The sequence below is a fragment of the Myotis davidii genome, unplaced genomic scaffold (assembly GCF_000327345.1).
Source record: "Myotis davidii unplaced genomic scaffold, ASM32734v1 scaffold107, whole genome shotgun sequence".
Classification (NCBI taxonomy): Eukaryota; Metazoa; Chordata; class Mammalia; order Chiroptera; family Vespertilionidae; genus Myotis; species Myotis davidii.
The window spans coordinates 5,917,940-5,939,501 of record NW_006383012.1 but is presented as its reverse complement, the minus strand read 5'-3'; the positions used below and the strand labels follow the sequence as shown (position 1 = coordinate 5,939,501).

Below are 21,562 nucleotides of genomic sequence, written 5' to 3'. Positions count from 1 at the left end.
GTGTATTTAAAAATAGATATTCACCTTACTAGAAATGGATAGTTCATCATGAAATAACAGTATTTCACTCAACTATTTCTGAAACATTAAAAAAATTAAAAGTATAATAGCTATGACACAGGTCTAACACCAAGAGTGTCCTCTTAAATACCAGCGCCTCTCAAGGTCTGATCACTAGCAGTTCAATCAAGGAACCCACAGGTGACATGGTAGTCTCAGATGAAAAGCTAAGGCAATGATTTTGTTCAGGTCCAGGTGATAAACTTAAAATGCAAAGTTAATTACGATCCACATTCTCATTACATTTTTATTTTGCATTTAGAAGTGTACACTTGCTACAAGAAATCATTTTGGCTCCATAAACATTCAAGCTTTACTTGCAACATTTTTTGGTCAATTCCTAGAATGATGGCAAAGAACTGGTACTTAAGGCATGATCATTCACTCAACCAAAGGAAGAGCTAACTAAATCCTTAGATGCCAGAATCATGATCCCAAGCAATGAGGGGCGGAAACTATCCTCACTGATGTTCCAACATTAAGTAGACAGTGCGGGGCAGAGTGCACCTCACTTCACAGAGAGCGCTTACATAAAAAGCAGGAACTAGAGTCTAAGGAAGAAGCTTTGTTGCCAGCGACCGAATGCCGTAATGACCAGAACAACCAGTCGCTATGACGCCCACTGCAGCCACCGAACTGGTCCAAACGGGGGGGTGGGGCCAGCCCGCCAGCCTCCTGCAGCCCCTACCCCTGGCCAGCCCCAACCCCAATCGCTCCCCAACCCCAATCAGGGGTGGGGCCCACCATCACCCATAGTCCCTCGCCCCAGCCAACCCAGCCCTGATTGGGGTGGGCCGGCCAGCCAACCTTCCTTCCCACTCCCCCCACAGTCTCCTCCTCCCAACAGGCCCAGCCCCAATCCGCCCCGATCAGGGCCAGGCCGGCTGGACCCCACCTGTGCACGAATTCATGCACTGGGACTCTAGTTATTAGAATAAAATATAAATTTAGGTTGCATTAAAAATATTAATAAAATATCAACTTTAGAACAAAGGCAAGTAATGGTGTCACATTAGGTACCACACCATGCTCTATGAAGCTCTGTGAAGTTTGAATGGGTCAGTACAAAGTACAGTCTGTGCACAGAGGGTGGGAAAGATGACAATGTGTATTTTACACTTATATAACCCTTTGACTAGCTGCATGATCAATGGCCAGTTGTGCGAGACATCTGTCCTCAGTTCCTTTATCTGTAAAATGGGGTTAAAAGAGCATATATTTTGTATGTTCACTTTGAGGAGTTAATATGTATAAAGTGTTTTTAATACCACCTAGCATAGAGTAAGGCTTCAATAAATGTTAGCTGTTGCTATTATTATTATTCATTAGGAAATATCCTTTACGTTACTAGTGGCTGTGCTACTATAAGATATTAATATTGTTAATAAGATATTAATGAAACCTTATAACGTGCATACTAGAAGAACTAGGGATGCTCATCTAAAGAATAAAAAGTAAATGAAAAATAACATATCTCAAAATATTTGTAGGGCCAGTATGTGAAAGAGTGATTAAATTTCATTTGTGGGGTTCTACATAGTCATGAAAACATTATAACTGCATATTCCTTCTTAACATAAAATCTTACATTTAAATATATACGACAACAGAATGGCTGCCTGTTATGGACTGACATCTCCACCACTGTAGGAAGGTAAAGCAGAGACGGAAAGACCAGAATTTTCTGTGTTCTGAATGCACATTTACTAAAACTTTTCAATCTAACTCATGCACATTTTCAATTATATATATTTATGTAGCTTATAAACAGTTCTAAAAGCATATTATTTAATAATTTCATTTATCAAAACTAAAGTCTTTTGTGATATTTTCTGAGACATTGAGAAATTTTTAAAAAATGCATACAATCTTAGCGGCAGCCTTTGTCACAAAGACGTCGCAATTTATTGAAACCTTTTACTTACTGCATTGAAATTGTTTACTTTCCCTAATAAGTCTTGTAAAGTTCTTCACAATGAAAGGCAACAACAAATGCCAGGCCTACTTTAAGCACAGTGAAACTCCATGCTTTATGATTCCAATGACGGAATTATTTTTAAAGGGGAGATTTCTTCTATTAAAAATGCCTAATTCCCACGACCTAATATGCCTGTTCTGTAGATCAACACTTTCAGACACCAGTTTGCTGAAAAGCAAAATTCCATCTGCAGTTGAAATTCACCAGAGAATTTTGAAAAATATGTAATGTTAACAACTGAAGAGAATCACATAGAAGATTCACTTCTTAGAAAAATTGTATCTGATGGTTTTCAAATCAAAAGAGTTAACATGAAATGACATTAATGATGGTTTTCCAACTACTCCTTCCAAATTCTGAAAGCATGAAAATACTAAAGCAAAACATTAATATTATACTAACCTTGAGACTCACATTGAAGTTCTTCGAAAGTTTATGAGGTATTGCTAACTTAAAGGGAAGTAAATTTCCCTCAGGACTAACCCAGAAGAGCTTTATGGTCTAAGTTAGTAAAACCATCCAATAATTCTCCTCTGAGATTTATAGATTCCCTAAAAGCCATAATTCAAAGAATAGCAGAAAGGACAAAGTGATGTTTCTTTTATCGCCAGAGCAAGTTCACAGGAATTCTTACAATTTCAGTTCCAATATATGTCCTATACAACCAAATATAAAAAATATGTATCAACTTCCTCTAATCTGTTTTTAGCACTTCGTTTGAAAATAATTTCAGTCCAGCCAGTGTGGCTCAGCAAGTGACATTGACATTTTTTAAGAATAAAGTTCTTCCCCTTTTAAAATAAAAGATTCCTCATTTGAAGTTTATATGATACTGCTTGATTATCAGATTTAGGCATGTATCCCCACTCAGAATACTCTAAGCCAGGGGCTGGCAGCCTGTGTCCAAGGGCCAAATAATGGCCTGCTGCTCATTTCTGTAAATAAAGATTTATTGGCACAAAGGCAAATTCATTCACATACATACTATCTGTGGCTTGCTTTCAAATTTGAATGAGAAGAAACAGAGACAAAATGACTGAAAGAAAAAAAAAATTGCTATCTGAACCTTTACAGAAAAAGTTTGCCAAGCCTGCTATGAGTGATGTTTGTTTCAGCAGTAGCACATCCAGAGGCACGCAATGCCCAATTTCCCATGGCTCATGATGCGAACTTTGATCACCCATACAAGTACTGACAGAGTTACTGTTTCCCCCTGCACCGTATACACAATCGGTGGGGTAGACACTCAGATACCAAGCACATCTCACCAAAAATCCATCCACTCCCCACAGATTTAGCGTCCAACAATGCCAGCCTGCACTCTGTATAAGAAAGAGAATTCCCCTCAGCACTATTTGTGTCTGCTGATCTGTCCATCATCAGGTGCTAGCTCATGGAGTATATTTTTCACCAGCTTATAATTTATTACTTGCTTAAATTATTTTGATGCTGAGGTCGCCCCAGACTTTATCAATGGGCCCCTCCAAGCTGACACAGGGCTGTTTGACAGGACCCATCACTTTCCTGAGCACTTCCTTCATCTGGTAGAACAAGGCATACAAGGCTCATCTTTGCTTTCCCTGCCACAGCCTTACAATCAGCCATAACTACTTATGGGAATGTTATTAGAAACTGGATCTGGGAAAATTAGTGATCAGTGTGATCACTACTAGGGTGTCTTAGCTTCTAGGCCATTTCGGAAGAATCTACATCTACAGCTTTCTGTCTATCTATCTATCTATCTGAACATAAGCTCACACTGATGCCTCCAATTCCAACCCATTCATCAGACAGGATTCTTCCTTGCTCTCCCCATTTCACATCTTTATCTCCTATCTTCCACACTAAGAACTTTAATTCCTAATATCAACTCATTTTTTCAATCTAACAATACACCTAAAATAATTTCAGAAGTGCTTCACCAAAACCTTCCAAAACAAACGTAAAAGATTTGCTTGCACTTCTTCCCCACATCCACACCTAGACAGAGGCCATTCTGTCAAACATTATGTTAAAAAGCCACTTGGATTTGTTTAATCTGTTTCCCTATCAGAATGGTTGTGTTATTCATCTGAAACATGGTTGAGTGAAATAAATCCACCTAATAATTACAAATGGAATATTCTATACTTTGTAAATAAGGAGATGTTCTCTTTGTTCATTTGAAGACTTCTAAGAGAGAATGGGACATCTATAATAATAAAGGCATAATAATAAAGGCTAATTAGACCAGACAGTCGGACGTACTTCCAGACGAAGCTATGGCAGGTGGGTGATTAGGGTGATCAGGCAGGCAGGCAAGCAGTTAGGGGAGATTGGGAAGGCAGGCAGAGTGGTTAGGGGCACAGGCAGGGATGGTTAGGAGCCAATGATTCTGGATTGCAAGAGGGATGTCCAACTGCCAGTTGATCCCAGTGAGATTGGGCCTAAACTGTCAGTCGGACATTCCCCAAGGGGTCCCAGATTACATCAGGCAGGCAGGTGAGAGGGTAGGAACCAGTGGCCCCAGATTGTGAGAGGGATGTCCGACTACTGGTTTAGGACCAATCCAGCAGGGATTCCTGCAGGATCAGGACTAAACCGGCAGTCGACATCCCCCCCAAGGAGTCCTGGATTGCAAGAGGGTTCAGGCTGGGCTGAGGGAACACTCCCCCACTCCCATGCACATTTTGTGCACCGGGCCTCTAATATAAAATAACAGTCTTCACAGATAGTTAGGCCTGCTCAAAAACAAACAAACAAAAAACAGAAAAAATAAAATTGGATCCAATAGAACCTCACTGAATATCAAGAGTTAAATGGCTTCCCTTCTTTTTCTATTTTTAATTGCATTCTTTCTACTTGGACAAAACACATAACATTTGCATACTAACTGTCTACTGACATCTCCTCCCTTGTTTTAGTCTTAGCTCTAAAATTAAACATGTGAAGTGTTCTCCATCAGTCTTTTACCTGAAGTGTTCCCATTCATTGCTTCCAGAGATGAAGCTTATTCTCTAGGAGAGGGGTTGGCAAAGTACACCCCAGGGACCAAATCCAGACCAACTGTTCTGTAAATCCTGTTTTACTGAAACACAGCCACGCTCCTTCATCTTTGTACCTTTACACGCTGCCTGTGTACAGCTTCAAAGGCAGAGCTGAGTAGTGACAACACATACCAGGTAGCCCATATAGAGCCTAAATTACTTACTATCTAGACTTTTACTAAAAAAGAAGTCTGCACATTTCTACTTGAGCACATTTCTTAGGTGAGGCCACAGAGACAGAATTATCTGAGTTTGGCATGCTCAAAGTGTTCTTTCTATAGCCTTGACACCTGAAGGACGGTTTAGTAAGATATAAAACCCTTAGTCTATCCTTGCTTTCCTGAAAAAGTTGTTCCAAGTTTGCCTAGATTTTATGTTGCTTTTGAGAAATCTGATACTAACCTAATCTCTTGCCCTTACAAAATATTTCATCTTTCTGCTTGAAGAGACTGAATATTTTTTTCTTTATCTTTTAAAATATAGTATTTTTATCAAGACGTTTCAAAATTGCTTCTGTGGGTGATTTTTGACAGGTGTCCAACCCAACAGCTCATGCACAGGAGAGTGGATAAGTGAATTGTGGTAGTTATATAATAAAATACAGAAATGCGAAGGAGTTAATAGTGGTAAGTCATAACAACATGGGTGAACCCTGCTTTAAAAAAAATGAAATAAAAGAAAACCTCAGAAAACTGCATAAAACGTCATTTCCTTTTTAAAAATTCAAAAACAAGTGAACAGAACAGTATGTCATATAAGCACACATGGATATTTGGTAAAGCTATTTTTAAAAACAAATATATAAGAAGATATTCTGGATTTCAGAATAGTGAAGGCAGAAAACCTTTTGAAAAATAAAAATTAATAAGCATGTTGTCATGATCATAATATTTGGAAAATTAAAGGGATACAGCAAATGGCTATGCTTTTTAAAATAAATATCCTTTCATCAAATATACTTTGGGGTAATTTTATTAGTTAGACATGATTATTCCTATATTGATGTAAACATAATTATAAAGAGAAAAATTACAAGCAATATCCAACAAATGGTTATGTTTTTTAATAAATAGAAAGTAATCTATAGGCAAACAAGAGTACTATGTATTTTTTAAAATACCAATAGCTAATGTTCTTGAAAAATGTTGAGCAAATATATCAATCTTGAACATCAAGAGAAAATAAAATGCTACAGATGACCACATAGTATTAAAATTGTTATAATCCAAGTATAATAGAAGCAGAAAAGGAATACTGCTGACAACCTATTCCTTCCTCCTCAAATATTTACCAGGTATTTAATACATGGCACTTTACTAGAAAGCACACAAACAAAGAGATATACAGTAGGATTGATGCCTTAAAGTCAACTTCTTAGAAAAAGAATAACTATAAAAAGCAATACGTGTTTATAGTTATTTATATACAAAGAATCCAGAGAAAAATTAAACCACTACCAGAAAATGAAAAAGGCAGTAAACACAATTATAGAATAACAAGAATCTTTTCATGATTATACAATTATAGAGTCTACCTCCACTTTGTTACTTAAAATAAAAGTTAATGGCGCCTTTACTGCAAGCTGATCTCTACATTATGAGTTTTTCTGATTTTTCCAGTAATTTTGTGCATGAAGCTAGTTGATTACTGTCACTTCTAAGCACCTGATAACCATACATCGCTCTTGGAAGTTATACTCTTGGGTACCCTCATGAAAAATTTCCCTTTGTGTTCCACGTAAGCTATTTCCTTAAGCTCTCTGCTGTTATCTACCTACACACATTTACATTCACAGTTGAGCCTTGAACAACACAGGCTTATGGGTGACAACCCTTCAAGTAGTTGAAAATCTGAGTGTAACTTCTAACTACCCCAAAACTGAACTACACTTGTCCCTCAGTATCCATGGAGGACTGGTTCCAGGACTCCCCATGGAGATGAAAATCCATGAAAGCTCAAGTCCCCAATGTAAAATGGTGTAGATCTAGCATACAGTCATCTCCCTGCATCCACAGACTCCCAACCATGGATGGGAAACAGTACAGGTATCCACTAAAACACAATCTGCATGTAAGTGGACTCATGCAGTCCAAACCCATCTTGTTCAGAGGTCAACTGTAAATCAGGCACATTGAATGAAACCTATATTCAGCTAAAGAATGGACTGAAGCCCACAGGATTCATCAACTAACTACAAGCATTATAATTAAAGAAGGAAATTTCAAAGATTACATGTTGATTGAAAGCCTGGGTAAGTTCCATCACCACTCTAGTAGTTGTCTCTATTAATGGACCCTTTTTTTGAATTCATCTTTATTTTGAAAGTATTACAGATGTCCCTTTTTCCCTCCATTAACTCCCTCTATCCCCTCTCCCCCAGGCCTACAGCACGACTGTCTATGTGCCTGGGTTATGCATGTGAAGGTTGCCTTCTCTTGTCGCCATTATTTCTGAATTGTCTTAATCATGTTACCTGCCCTTTCCCAAATAAAATCCTTTCACTTGAATCCGTGTTTTGTGGTCTGCTTGTGTGAAAACCCTTTAGAAAGATCCTGTATTTCCTGCCAGTTGCTGCTAACTTCTTTGCTCCCTGACAAGCAAGTTTCCTTGAAAGAGCTGCCCAATTCCCTCTTCAATCCAACTGGGCTTTTACCCAACCACTACACACAGACTGTTCTTGTGCAGATCACCAATGACCTGCGCAGTCCCAAATCCAAGGTCAATCCTTAGTGATCATCTTACTTCACCCACCCGCGGAGCAGCACTTAACAGAGATGGCGACTCTTCTGTTTAAAATCTTTCTTCACTTGGCATCCAGTTCACCGCACTCTTCCTTGCTCATTTTCTTCTTCTCCCCTACCTCTTACCACTGGAACACCTTGGGGCTCAATCACTCTTTCTTTTTATCTGCACCCATTTCCTTAGTGATCTGATTCAGCCGCATGGTTTAAATGCTATCTATCTCTATCCCCAAAACTCCCACATGTACATCTCCAGCCCAGATCTCTCTCTAGAAGAACTCCAGACCCACACATCTAGTTGACATTTTCCCTGTAATGTCTAATGGATAGCACATATATCAATGTCCAAACTGAAATCCTGACCTTGAATCATCCTTCGCCTCAAACCTGTTTCAGAATCTTCAACATGTCAGTCAATGACAACTATACCTTTCTAGTTGTTTAGGCCAAAAACCCTGGAATCATCCTTGACTCCTCTCTTTTATCTCAGACTCTACATCCAAACCCTCAGCAAATACTATTCGTTTTACTCTAAAAACATATAGAACAAATGGACTGATTCTCCTCACTCCAATACCACCACCCTGGTCTAAGCCCATCATCACTGCTCAGACTAACAGTAATCTGACTGCCTCCTCGCTTCTGTTCTTTCCTCCGCAGAGGTTAGTTTCAAGCCAGCCAGAATGATTCATTTAAAAATTATGTCGTTGCTCTGCCCAAAAGCTTGCAACATCTCCCCATTTCCTCAGAGCAAGAAACAAAGGCTATGTGAAAACCCTATGATTTTGCTCATTACTTCTGTGACCTCATGTGTTAGTTTTTATTCTCTCCTCCAGACTCCTTGCTGTTCCCTGACCATGCTCTGAATGTTCTCGCCTTTACACTAGCTGTTCCTACTTCTAGGGAACACTCCCCTTCCCCACAGATTAGCTACATAGCAAACTTCTCCACTTCCTGCAATTCTTTGATCAAAATTCATCTTCTCATTGAGGCTTACCCTGCTGGCCTTCCCAACCACCTCGGTATTCTCAATCCCCTTTGCTTTGCTCTGTTTTTATAAAATGTACTATCTTCTAACACATCATACAGCATGCACATCTGTGTTATATTTACTACTTATTGGCTGTATCACCCTACTAGAAATAAGTCCCGCAAAGACAAGGAATAAGACCTGATGCGTAACTTGCTGGTACGCATTATTGCATATGTCCGGAACCAAGTGGAACCAGAAGGGTGATCCTATAAGCTACAAAGTCAGCCCATATGTGGAGGTGCTCCTGAGCTCAACAGATCCTCTAAAACTCAAACCAGCAATGGTAATATGCATAAACTTTCAACTCCACAGCTAAACATATTCTCTAGTGTCTTAAATTTTGTTACTGTTAATGGATAAGACTCAAACTAAGATAACTGAAGTTAACTACATGGTTCCTTGGTTTTAAATCATATTATTACAAAAAAAATCTCAAAGACGACTCAGGATGCTAAGCACTGAACCAGAAATACTTCACAGTTATTTCCACTATTATTCGAAGTTTAGTAAGTGGTCATTTTGGAGTATGTTAACTGGGAAATCTTTGTCTCTTAAAAATCTCTACGTAATGGTGAGATCAATGTCCTTAGAGTATAATTCTGGGTAAATTTTTATCCTGTAAAATACCCTGTTTTCATGAATTGCTCTATTATAATTTCAACTTTCTTTCCCGTTACCTTCATCATAGTGCTGGAAAAGAGAGTCCCTTCTGTAATTACACAAAACATTCTCAGTTTTCTAGAAGCTTTAAACGCGTAAGGATTCTCAAAGTAAATCCGACCTGCATTTGGGGTAGTTGAAGCCATGAAAATCAGTCAGAAAAAAAAAACAGCTTAAACTTATATGGCAGTATAGTAATGCCACTATAAACAGGGGGAAAAATGTTTTAAACTGTCTCTGTAGAGATAAGTCTTTACTTATAACTAAGATGATAAATTAACCTATTATTTATGTTCAAACCAGCCCTACTTAATATAGTATCATTCCCTGAAGCAGCACTTGTCTGTGGTATATACAACTTAATTATTCTGGCAGCTTTAAACTATAGTTCCCCATCGTTCTATTTACTCTTCTATGCAAGTACTTTTCAAAGTGAAAGTAATTATGGATTATTTTGACACCACATACTTTCAACAATAAGCAGTGAATTCAAACTGTATTAAGAGTAAATAACATAATAAGTTCATTTTATTATTAAAATATAATTTTACAGAAAAAATTGATGACTTTTACTTTGTACTTAAATGAATCACAGAATTTAAAATCCACCCTTAATTCGCCTATTATACTTATAAAACTCATAAATAGATCATGTACTCTTCCTATTTCCATATTAGAATATATTCATTCATCTTAGACCCCCATATATTGGCTGACTTGTGGCTTATAGGATCACCCTTCAAGTATTCCTGACAAGTAATGCCGTTAATAAGACAAAAATCAAATAAAAAAATACCCTGTTGGTAAATTTATTTTAAAATAGTATTTTGATTATAGAATAAGCCAAAAGAAACTCTATAGAAGTAGTTTAAAACTTACCAAAACTACAATTGATGTTCTGTAATCAAATTATTCCAAATGAAAAACAAAACCTAGCCCTAGCCGGTTTGGCTCTGTGGATATGGAGCGTCGGCCTGGGGAATGAAGGGTCCCGGGCTCAATTCTGGTCAAGGGCACATGCCTGGGCTGCGGGCTCCACCTCCAGTAGGAGCCATGCAAGAGGCAACAGATCAGTATTCTCTCTCATCATTAACGTTTCTTTCTCTCTCTTCCTCTCTGAAATCAATAAAAATATATTTTTTTAAAAAGAAAAGTAAATCAAAACCTACCAGCCAGTGAATTTATCAGTAAACAAACTATCAATATTTACCATTCATAGAAAATTAGAATTAATCTGCTGTGCCTTCCTAGCCATCCATCCCTGGAAAGCATAACTGCCACCATGTCTCAAGGCTGAATGAGACTGTCCTGCAAAAAAGGTTGGTATACAAAGAAGAAAATATATTCTGAAGACCAGAAACTGTATTCAGTGGAAAGGCAGGGTAAGGAATGTGTGTACCATTCAGGTGGCCTAGGGATTTGGTTTTAATGGCCAGTATTGAAGGTAAGCCCGTGTGGGTACTGGATCAGAGAACTTCTATACAAAGTCAGGATCCCTGAAGGATTATATCCTCAATGAAAAAGTGAGTTATTTTTTAATCTGCTCTGCAGAAGCAGACAGAAAAATGTGTATTTCCACTTGGCTGTATGTAAAGGGAAAAATCTCATTTTTCCTGGGAACTTTTGGTCACAGATCTTGGGGCATGAATTCACTGTATATCCAAGGTCCAAAGAAAACCACATGCCGAAATGTTAAATTAATTTGGATCAGGATTGCTAGGCCCCAGTAGCACACACACTCTCTCTCTGGAAAAGGACTAGATAAACTAAGACACAGGGCAAAATCAGGCATAATGCCGTCTCCATCTGTTTACGGACTGTCAGTGTTGGCTTTCTTGCTATCACAGTGGAGTTGATTAGTTGTGACAAAGACCGCATGGGCCACAAAGTCTAAAATATTTACTATCTTGCCCTCTATAGAAAAGACGGTTGATCCCTAGTATAAAATACTGATAATGTCAAATGTGTTTGAAACAAAGTAGGATGGATTAAGGCAGTAGAAACAGTGTCCTGTATATTGGGGCTTGATCAAAGAGTAAAAATATTTGTTGACTTTAGACTTAGTTAAATATTTGCTTTAAAACTTCAAAAGTCAAAACCTTATGGTTCAAGTACAAGCATGGTGATAGCTGAATTCTGAATCTCCCCATTCATTCCCGGGAAGACAATAAAACAACAAGGAAAACATGAATGAAAAGGAAAATTACATTTCCAGATAAACTAGAATTAAAAAACCCATAAACTCCAAATCAAGTGCAAAAAGCAAGTAAAACCGAGAGCCAGAAGGAGGGCGCCCCGAGAATGCAGAAGGAAGCCAAGAGACAAGGAGTCAGGAGAAGCCTAATAGTGGCAGATCTCAAAATCACTCATTTCCTCAAAAAAAATGGGCCTCCTCTGAACATGACATAATTTTTTAAAAGACAACAGAGTGACTATTAAAAATATAAAACATGTACAGGAAATGTACAAAAAACGGATGGAGTCACAAAGCAAAATCTAACTTTTTGTTGTACACAAGAGATATATTTAAAACAAAGTGATTCTGAAAGGTTAACAATAGATGGGCAAAAGCATATGAAGGAAAGAATGACAGCCCCACCCCAAATAACCAAGAGCCATTATATTAATATCAGACAAGATAGAAATCAGGTCAAAAAACATTAAATAAACAAAGCACTTTATAACATTAATGCGAAAATGAAAGTCATGAATATCCATAATAGCAACTTTCATAAAGCATAAATTCCAGAATATACAAGGAGAAATAGGCAAAAATACACTAACATACGTAGACTTTCATTTTCACAGCATGACAGATCCAATACAAAAAGTAGAAGAACTAATAAGGATAATGAATAAAGTAGTATGTGTGTGTATATGTGTGTGTGTGTGTGTGTGTGTGTGTGTGTATCAGATACCAAAACTTAAAGTTCTAACATTTGCCTTCTTTTCAAGTGTCTATACAGTATTTATGAAAATTAAGCCACAAAGAAAATTTCAGTAAGTTACAAAATATGGAAATAATACCTACAACACTCTATGAACGTCATCATAAAATTAAAATAACAAAATCAAACAAAACCTTTTTATATAGGCTATTTGTAACTTAACTCCTTTTTTAAATTATCTTTATTGTTAAAGTATTACAGATGTCCCTTGTAACTTAGCTCTTGCTGAAACAACTCTTGGGCTCATCTGAAAAAGTAGAATGACAGCTACACTAGCTTCCATGCTATCATGAATTTGTTACAACAATTAGGCATGTAAGCAGGTTTATTCAATGCACATTTACTTTTTAACCACTGCACTCCAAAATGTTCCCTTCAGTAGGAATCCTCTTTAGACCGCTTCTGTTTTCTCAGTAAAACACTGAGTAAGGTCATCAGATGAAGGACATGTTAGAAGTTTGAAGAGAGAGAAAAATGTATGAAAGAGTCATGATGAAGAGTTGGAAGAGTGATTGGTGATTATGAGCGTAAAGCCTGGTAAGTGTAGAGGTAAGTATGGACAGAGGAAGGAAGAGATAGTGAACACCTGAAAGGAGGCTAGTGAACTACAAGCTCTGGGACAGTTGAAGAATTACCAGTGTGGGGACTAGCAGGAGTAAGCTGGAGGCACTGGAATAAGATATCTGAAATGGGAATTATGGAATTCATTGCAGGTAGGACAATGGGCAAGACTGATTCAAGTAGCATGAAAAACAAGATCTTGGGGAGAGAGATCAAAAAATTGAGAAGCCAAGTATTGGAAGAATTATTAAAGTGGATACTGAAATCAGAAATATTTGGTTAATGTATATGGGATGGAGTGACAGTGAGCCGGATGCTAACTCCTTCAAGGAATAAAACAGGGATTCTAGGAGCTACAGAAGACATGAAGGCAAAGAAACAGGTGGTATAGTCTAATGACATACAATTCAAAGCTGAGTGATTCAAAGGAGGAAGGCGTGGAAATAGAGTGTAAATGACAATAGGAAGGAGAATGCATATCCCACTTTCAGTCCACCTGTACTGGAGACATGGAGGAGAAACAGATCACCCTGTATAGTTACACAAAAAAAGCAAAACCTTGAGTTCAAAATTCCGGTCAAGGCCAGATATGGAATATGTTCTTGAATCTAAGTAGTGACTAACAGGGTGCATATATTTGTAAACAAATTTTTTAAAAAACTTACAACTGTTTGAAAATTTCATAAAGAATTTTAAAAAAATAAAGTGCCAGAAAAACGAATAAGAGTATTTAAGAATATCATGCAGTCACATGTAGATTGCCACCGACACCTTCATGCACTAGATAATAATCTTTCACAGAAGCCGACAGACTCTCAGGAGCTTCCTCTAAGACTAGTACATACAGAGAGACACTGCAGTAAGACTAGGAACAGGACCCTGAAAAATAAAAAATCCTGCCTGGCCAAAATGGCTCAATGGTTGAGCGTCGACCTATGAACCAGGAGGTAACAGTTCAATTCCCGATCAGGGAACATGCCCAGGTTGCAGGCTCAATCCCCAGTATGGGGCATGCAAGAGGCAGCTAGCTGATCAATGAATCTCTCTCTCTCACTGCTGATGTTTCTATTTATCTCTCCTTCTCCCTTCTTCTCTGAAATCAATAAAAATATATATTTTTTAAAATCCTGAAATCATGGAATGCATAGTAAACAGACTGGGTTAGTTTTTAGCTCTTAGTCCGCAAGTAAAAACAAAGATGTAGCACCACCTATTGGAATTTCACATATTTAAAAATATTCTCAGTTCTTAGAAAATGTAACTTCTGTAACATTTCCCCACATTTGGCTAAGAAGATAAACTTAAGTATTAAAGTACAAAATCTAACACAAAACCAAAAAAATTATATTAACAAGTATTAATTCTTGGCTTATAATTCTTATTTCAAAACCATTTTGACTAAATTCATATGAAGATTTTAAAGATAAAAATGTGCACAATCAATAAAGACTTTACAGTTACACATTCAAAGTAACTCACAGATATGGTATTCCTGTACGCTGCTTGTATAACCATATATTGCAGAATATCCAAATATTATGATCATGACAACATCTCTACTATCCAGCTCCATAATATGTGCCGAATGCCCCTCCACAGCATACTGCTGCCCGTGCCCAAGAACAGTGGGAGTTTTTGTGCTCCAGGACTGACTAGGAATGTTAAAAATCCATAACTCATCTGTGACATTGCCTTCATTTGTTTCAATTCTGCCTCCATACATAAAGATGTTTTCCTGTAAATTAAAAAACAAGTATTAACAAGTATATTTCTTAGCATTATAAATTAAAAATTAGAATGAAGGCTAAATTTAAACATAGTTTTAGAAATCACTCACAACATGCATAAGGCATTCTTCCTATTTATAAAAAGTGAAATGGGAACACATGACTAATGAAAAATAATGCTTTTACTCACAAGAAAGGGGGGGAAATCCATGCTTTCAAAAAGATATTTAAAACAATTATATTATATAGTCAATTAACCTTTTTGTTCCAGAGAGGAAGGGAGCGGGAGAGAGAGAGAGAAATATCAATGATGAGAGAGAATCATTGATCAGCTACCTCCTCCACACCCAACACCCGGGCATGTGCCCTGACCTGGAATTGAACCCTGACCGCCTGGTTCATAGGTTGATGCTCAACCTCTGAGCTACACCAGCAAGACAATTAAGCATATTTTTAATTTTCCTAGTTGCTGAGTCGCTAGCTGTCACACTGGAATGTTGCCATGGATGTACACTGCTCTGTGCTGTTCTGGATCATTCACTGCTTTCATCAAGCACAGTTCACAAAAAGGTAGACCACGTCTGTGTATTGCATGGAGTACACTTTTATTACCACTTCCCATGGCCATGGGCAGATGCTTTATAGCACTTATAAATTATACAAATAACTTTAATCACATAGGACTAAAATGAATGATGCATAAATAATACAAATCATTACTATTTCAACAAGCTAGGAAGAGAAAGGAATTTCTTCAACCTAATAAAGATCATCTAAGAAAAACACAAGCTAATATTATACTGAATGATGAAAGAGCAGACACTTGCCCACTAAGGTCAGGAACAAGACAAAGGCGCCCACTTTTGCCACTTATATTCCACACTGTACTCGAGGTGTTAGCCTGAGCAAATTGGCAAAAATTGAATAAAGACAACCAGATTGGAAAAGAAGCAAATATTGTTATTCGTAGAAGATATGAACTTATATATAGACAATACTAAGAAATCTCCCCACCCAAAAAAAAACCAAAAAAACAATTAGAGCTAATAAATGAGTTCAACCACATTGCAGAATACAAGATCAATGTGCAAAAATCAATTATACTTCTATACACTTGCAGTGAACAATCTAAAAATAAAAATAAGTAAAACAAATTCCATTTCAAATGCATCAAAAAATAAAATACTTGGGAATAATTCTAACAAAAGAAATTTCAAACTTACTCTGGAATCAACAAAACATTGTTGAAAGAAATCTTTTAATACATAAATAAATGAAAAGACATCCCATGTTCATGGGTCAAAAGACTTATTAAGAAGGCAATACTCTCCAAACCGAACAACAGATTCAATGCAATCTTTTTTTTTTTTTAAATATATTTTATTGAGTTTTTACAGAGAGGAAAGGAGAGAGATAGAGAGTCAGAAACATCGATGAGAGAGAAACATCGACCAGCTGCCTCCTGCACACTCCCCACTGGGGATGTGCCCGCAACCCAGGTACATGCCCTTGACCGGAATCGAACCTGGGACCTTTCAGTCCGCAGGCCGACGCTCTATCCACTGAGCCAAACCGGTTTCGGCGATTCAATGCAATCTTTAACAGAATTCCAGGTGACTTCTCTGTAGAAACTGACAAGTTGATTCCAAAATTCACATGAAATTACAAGGCACCCAGAATATCAAAACAATCTTGAAAAAACAAAAAATTGGAGGGCTCACACTTCTCTATGTAAAAAACTTACTACAAAGAAAAAGTAACCAAGAAGGGTATGCTACGGGCATAAAGACAGACATATAAATCAATGGAACTGAGAGTCCAAAAATAAATCCATACATAATATTGGCCAACTGATATTTGACAAGAGTGCAAAGACAGCCAATGGAGAAAGAATAGTCTCTTTAACAAATGGTGCTAAGAGAACTCTGAATAGTGACATGCAAAAGAATGAACTTGAACCCTTACTGCACATCATATACAAAATTTAACTCAAAATTAATCAAAGACCTAAATATAAGAGCCAAAGCATGCAACTCTTAAAAGAAAACATGGAGTAAATCTTCACGATCCTGGATTTTTAGGTATGACACCATAATCACAAACAACAAAAGGGGAAAAAGATAAATTGGATTTCATTAAAATTAAAAAAACAAAAAACTTTTGTGCTTCAAATGACACTATCAAGACAATGAAAGCTCACAGAATGGGAGAAAATATTTGCAAATTACAAAGGACTTGTATCTAGAATACATAAAGAACTCTTTACATCTCAATAATAAAAAGACAAATAACCCAGTTTAATAATGGGCAAAGGACTTGAATAGACATTTCTCCAAAGAAAATACAGACAGACAGTAAGCACAAGAAATGATGCTCAACATCATTCATCAACAGGGAATGTGATCAACACACAAAAGATATCACTTCTCACTCCATAGGACAGCTAAAATAAAAATGACAGATACTAATGAGAGCTGGTGAGAATCCCTAGAAATTAGAACTTTCATACATGGCTGGAGGAAATGTAAAATGGTATAGCCAGTTTGGAAAACCATGGCAGTTTCTCCAAAAACTAAACATAGAGTTACCATTGGATCCACAATTCCAATACTAAATATACTAGTATACTCAAGAGAAATGAGAGCATATGTCCTCACAAAAATCATAAAAGCATTGTTCCATAAGAGCTAAAAGGTGAAAATAACCCAAATGTCCATCAATTGATGGAATGATAAACAAAATGAAGTATGTCCATACAATAAAATATTATTTAGACATAAAAATGAAGTACTGATACATGCTACAATATGCAAGTCATAACCCACATAGTACACAATCTCATTTATATGAAATGTCCAGAGTAGACAAATCAACACAGATAGGAAGTAGATTCATGATTGTTTAAGGCTGGGAGGATGAGGAGGTTTGGGGTGAGAGGTAAAGGATACAGGGTTTCTTTGTGAGGTGATAGAAATGTTCTAAACTTGATTGCACAAGTCTGCAATTTGGCATAAATCTTCAAGAGATGGTTGCACAACTCTGAATACACTGAAAACCCTTCAATTATACCCATTTAAAATCAGTGAATTATATGGAATGTCAATTATATCTCAATAAAACTGTTCCAAAAAATAACAAGTGTGGACAAGGACATGGAGGAATTGAAACCCTTGTGCAGTGCTGGTGGGAATGTAAAATGGTGCAGCAGCTGCAGAAAACAATATGGAAATTACTCAAAAAATAAAAATAGAATTATCATACAATCCAGCAATTTCTATCCCAAAAAGGGAAAATAGGGACAGGAGCCACATATTTGTACACCTGTGTTGACAGCAGCATTATTCACGATAGCCAAAAAGGTAAAGGCAAACAAGTTATTTATCGATGGGTAAATAAACAAAACGTGGTATGTACATACAAGGGATTATTACTCGGGCTTTAAAAAGAATGAAATTCTGACACACGCCACAATGTGGATAAACCTTGGGAACATTATCCTAGGTGAAATAAGCCAGTCATGAAAGAACAAATGCTGTATGAGTCCACGTATGCGAAGTCCCCAGAGTAGTCAAATTCAGAGAGACAGAAAGTGGAATGATGGCAATCAGGGTCTGGAGGAGGGGAACTGTTAATGGGCATAAGGCTTCAGCTTTAAGACAAAAAAAGTCTGGAGATAATGGTGGTGATGGTTGCACAACAATTTGAACGTACCTACCTAATGCCACTGAACTCTAATTAAAAATGGTTAAAAAGTAAATTTTAATTTTACCACAATTAAAAAGAAAAGTGAGTGACCTGATGACTAGGAATCAAGCTAAGGACAAAAACTCAATCTTTGCTTCTTCTCTTGTTCAATGGCAAATCATACTGGAAAACCTTTTTTTTTACTGAAATAGTATGAGTCTGTGACATCTCAAGTAATTGTGATCCATATGATCTATTGTTCTCATTAGGTGTTTGAAATAAATCTGAGATTTAGTATTTTTTCCACCAAAGTGAACTCAAATTTTTTTTAAAAATTTAATTTAAAAAGCAAAATCCATACCTGATACAAAGCAAGAGAGTGTCCATACCTCTGGAGCGGTCCCCTGGACAGAGTTCCCACATTCCATATACTGTTTTCTAAATTGTAACTAGAACCAAGAAAAGAAGTAACTTCATAATCTAAGATTCCTGTTTGGTTTTTCAATCTGCATATGTTTTTCTTTGTCTGTATTCAAGTATTCATTAAATTCAAAACAATTATAAATAACAAGCTCATAATTTCAGGTACCATATTAGATGTTTTTCATAAAGACATTCAAGATATACCTACTTTAAATTAGGACTCAACCACCTAAATGTATAGTGTACATTAACTTGATTATTTATTATTGGAATTTATTGGTTCAATTGCTTAACCTAAACAATAGGAAGCTGGTCTGTATTTTTAAATTAAAAAAAGGGAGAGAGAACAGACTGGCAGCTCTCAGAGGGAGAGGGGTTAGTGAGGCGGGTGAAATAGGTGAAGGGATTGAACCAAAAAAAACCTCATGGAACAGACAGTCAACTAATGGTGATTACCTTTGGGAAGGGGACTGGAGGCAGGTGGAAGAGGGAGATGATAAATGATGGAAGGAGACTAGACTTTGGATGATGAACACACAATGCAATGTGCAGATGATGTGTTGTAGGTTTATACACTTGAAACCTATATAATTTATTGACCAATATAACCCCAATAAATTCAATGAAATAATAATAAATTTCACAGAAGTAAAAAAAGAGCCAGCTTTTTCCTTTGGAAATGGATGGAAATTCTCTACATTTTTAAAATAGCCATTTGCTTTATGTATTCAAATTTTATTCTTTTACATGCATGTAGCTCAGCATTATATAAGTTAACCAAAAAGTACCTATTTCCTACACACAAACATGTCTTGTTTACTGATCATTTGAGATTGTGTGACATGAATCTAGTAAGATAGAAGTTTCTGTAAGAAGAAGGTACTACTGGATTACTGGATAAAAATGAAAATTAATCTTTATTCATCTGCTCTAAAAATATATATATGAAAATAGAAGTTCCAAGCTGTGAATCTCAAATGCTTATCTAAGCGAATTCCAGTTCAGTTGTCACCATCATACTCTACCCTCACATCTCTTCAATTTGACAAAATATAGAGGGAAGCATCCAGCCAAGAACTGACTAGGACCTTGTTTAAGAAGCTCACTATCAATTATCATCTCTTCTCTTTCTTCCTCCAACTTATCAGGGAAAGCAAGCAAGCTCTCTTCACACACAAAAAGGGAAGGTTACCAACAACTGTTTTCAGCATTATGGTTAACTTCTTTTCTACACTGGAATTAGAAGATACGTGTGAATGAAACAAGTAAGAGAATAAAATCAATCAGAACATAACTTTCACAGACTCACTCAGCTACGTCTACCTCCCTACCAGCATCTGCACCCAACAACACACTGCTTTCCACCAAGTTACCATAAAGGGCCAGAGAGTAAATATCTTGGGCTTTGTGGATCACACTGGTCTTTTGTATTCTTCTTTGTTCTTTCGTATAGCTCATTAAAAATGCAAAAACCATTTTACTTTATTTTCACAGACTTTTCATTTTCATTAATCGTATTTAATTTCCTTTTAGTTTCCACATTTAAAACTCATTTCTTCAGGTTCTTTTCCTATCTTAGCAATTCATTTTAATCCCACCAACTCTCTTTCAATTCTTTCTACTATATTTTATCCATTATATATTGTGATATAGAATTCTAATTGTCTACTTAAATATGTACCTAAAACTTTCTCCCTCCGTACAGAAATTACTTATTTTATACTTTAATTCGAGTCATATTCAATCATAGTTTTAAAGCAATCTCCTCTTATAAGCAGTAGAATTTTAAAATACCCAACATTAATAGGACTAATATTGTTAGTGGATAGGGCTACCAAATACAATTGAGGATGCCCAATTAAATCTGAATTTTATATAAACAACAAATAATTTTTTAGTATAGGCAGAACTCATACAATATTTGGGACAAAATCAAAAAAGAATATTGCAAGGGTCTACTTATACTGAAAAATTATTCATTGTTTATCTGAAATTCAAGTTTTACTGGGTGTCCTGTGTATTTCTCTGCTGCATCTGGCAACCTATTGGGTACACACCATTATGGTATATTGTCTAGGGTCAGTTCTGATTGGTTGGTGCCCAAGTTGCACCGGTTGTTACATATTATGAGTATCACTCCTGAAAACAACATTGATAATCAAATTACTCTTCTTTTTGCTCTTTCGTTCTGCTATTAAATGTTCATAAAATACAATCACCAGCTGAAAAGAAATCAGGTAAGCTGCCATCCATGTGGTCCCTGCATCATCCAATCATGCAAAGGATAATCTCCATGGAGACATCAGCAAATGAGTGATCTATTTTACAATACAGGCACTCTCTCCCAACAAAAGCTTGTAAAATCATTTCAAAGTCAAAAAGTTCAGAAAAATTAATTTATAGGTCAGAATTTTTATATAGGCAATTACACTTCATTCTGAAAACAATATTATGTGGCAGGATTCGTAATGTCTGATACAGACCTGGCCTCACCTTACTTTAATTAATATTTTCTTACTCAGAATTTATTAAAAGCACTCTAGAGAGGTAATGAAATATCTATACAAAACAAATCTCTATGCATAATGACAAATATTTAATGATGGATATATTGAATTCATAGGTTCTCAAATCAAGTTCCACGTAACAAAGATACTATCACAAAAATATTCATAAATTTTGACAGCAATAAAATAGGCGCTTAGGATAGTCCTATTACCA

At 36.5% G+C, this 21,562-nt stretch overlaps 1 protein-coding gene across 1 annotated transcript in view; it reads right to left on the bottom strand.

Annotated features, from left to right (window-relative positions):
- The window catches only part of ATRNL1 (attractin like 1), a 443,329-nt gene that overhangs the window by 390,571 nt on the left and 31,196 nt on the right, over nt 1–21,562 (bottom strand). Inside the window, exons 8-9 of the mRNA XM_006778755.2 lie at nt 18,780–18,867; nt 14,487–14,742 (exon numbers count right to left, since the gene is read on the bottom strand). Coding sequence (XP_006778818.1) covers nt 14,487–14,742; nt 18,780–18,867 — 344 coding nt within the window. The remainder of the gene's footprint in view (nt 1–14,486; nt 14,743–18,779; nt 18,868–21,562) is intronic.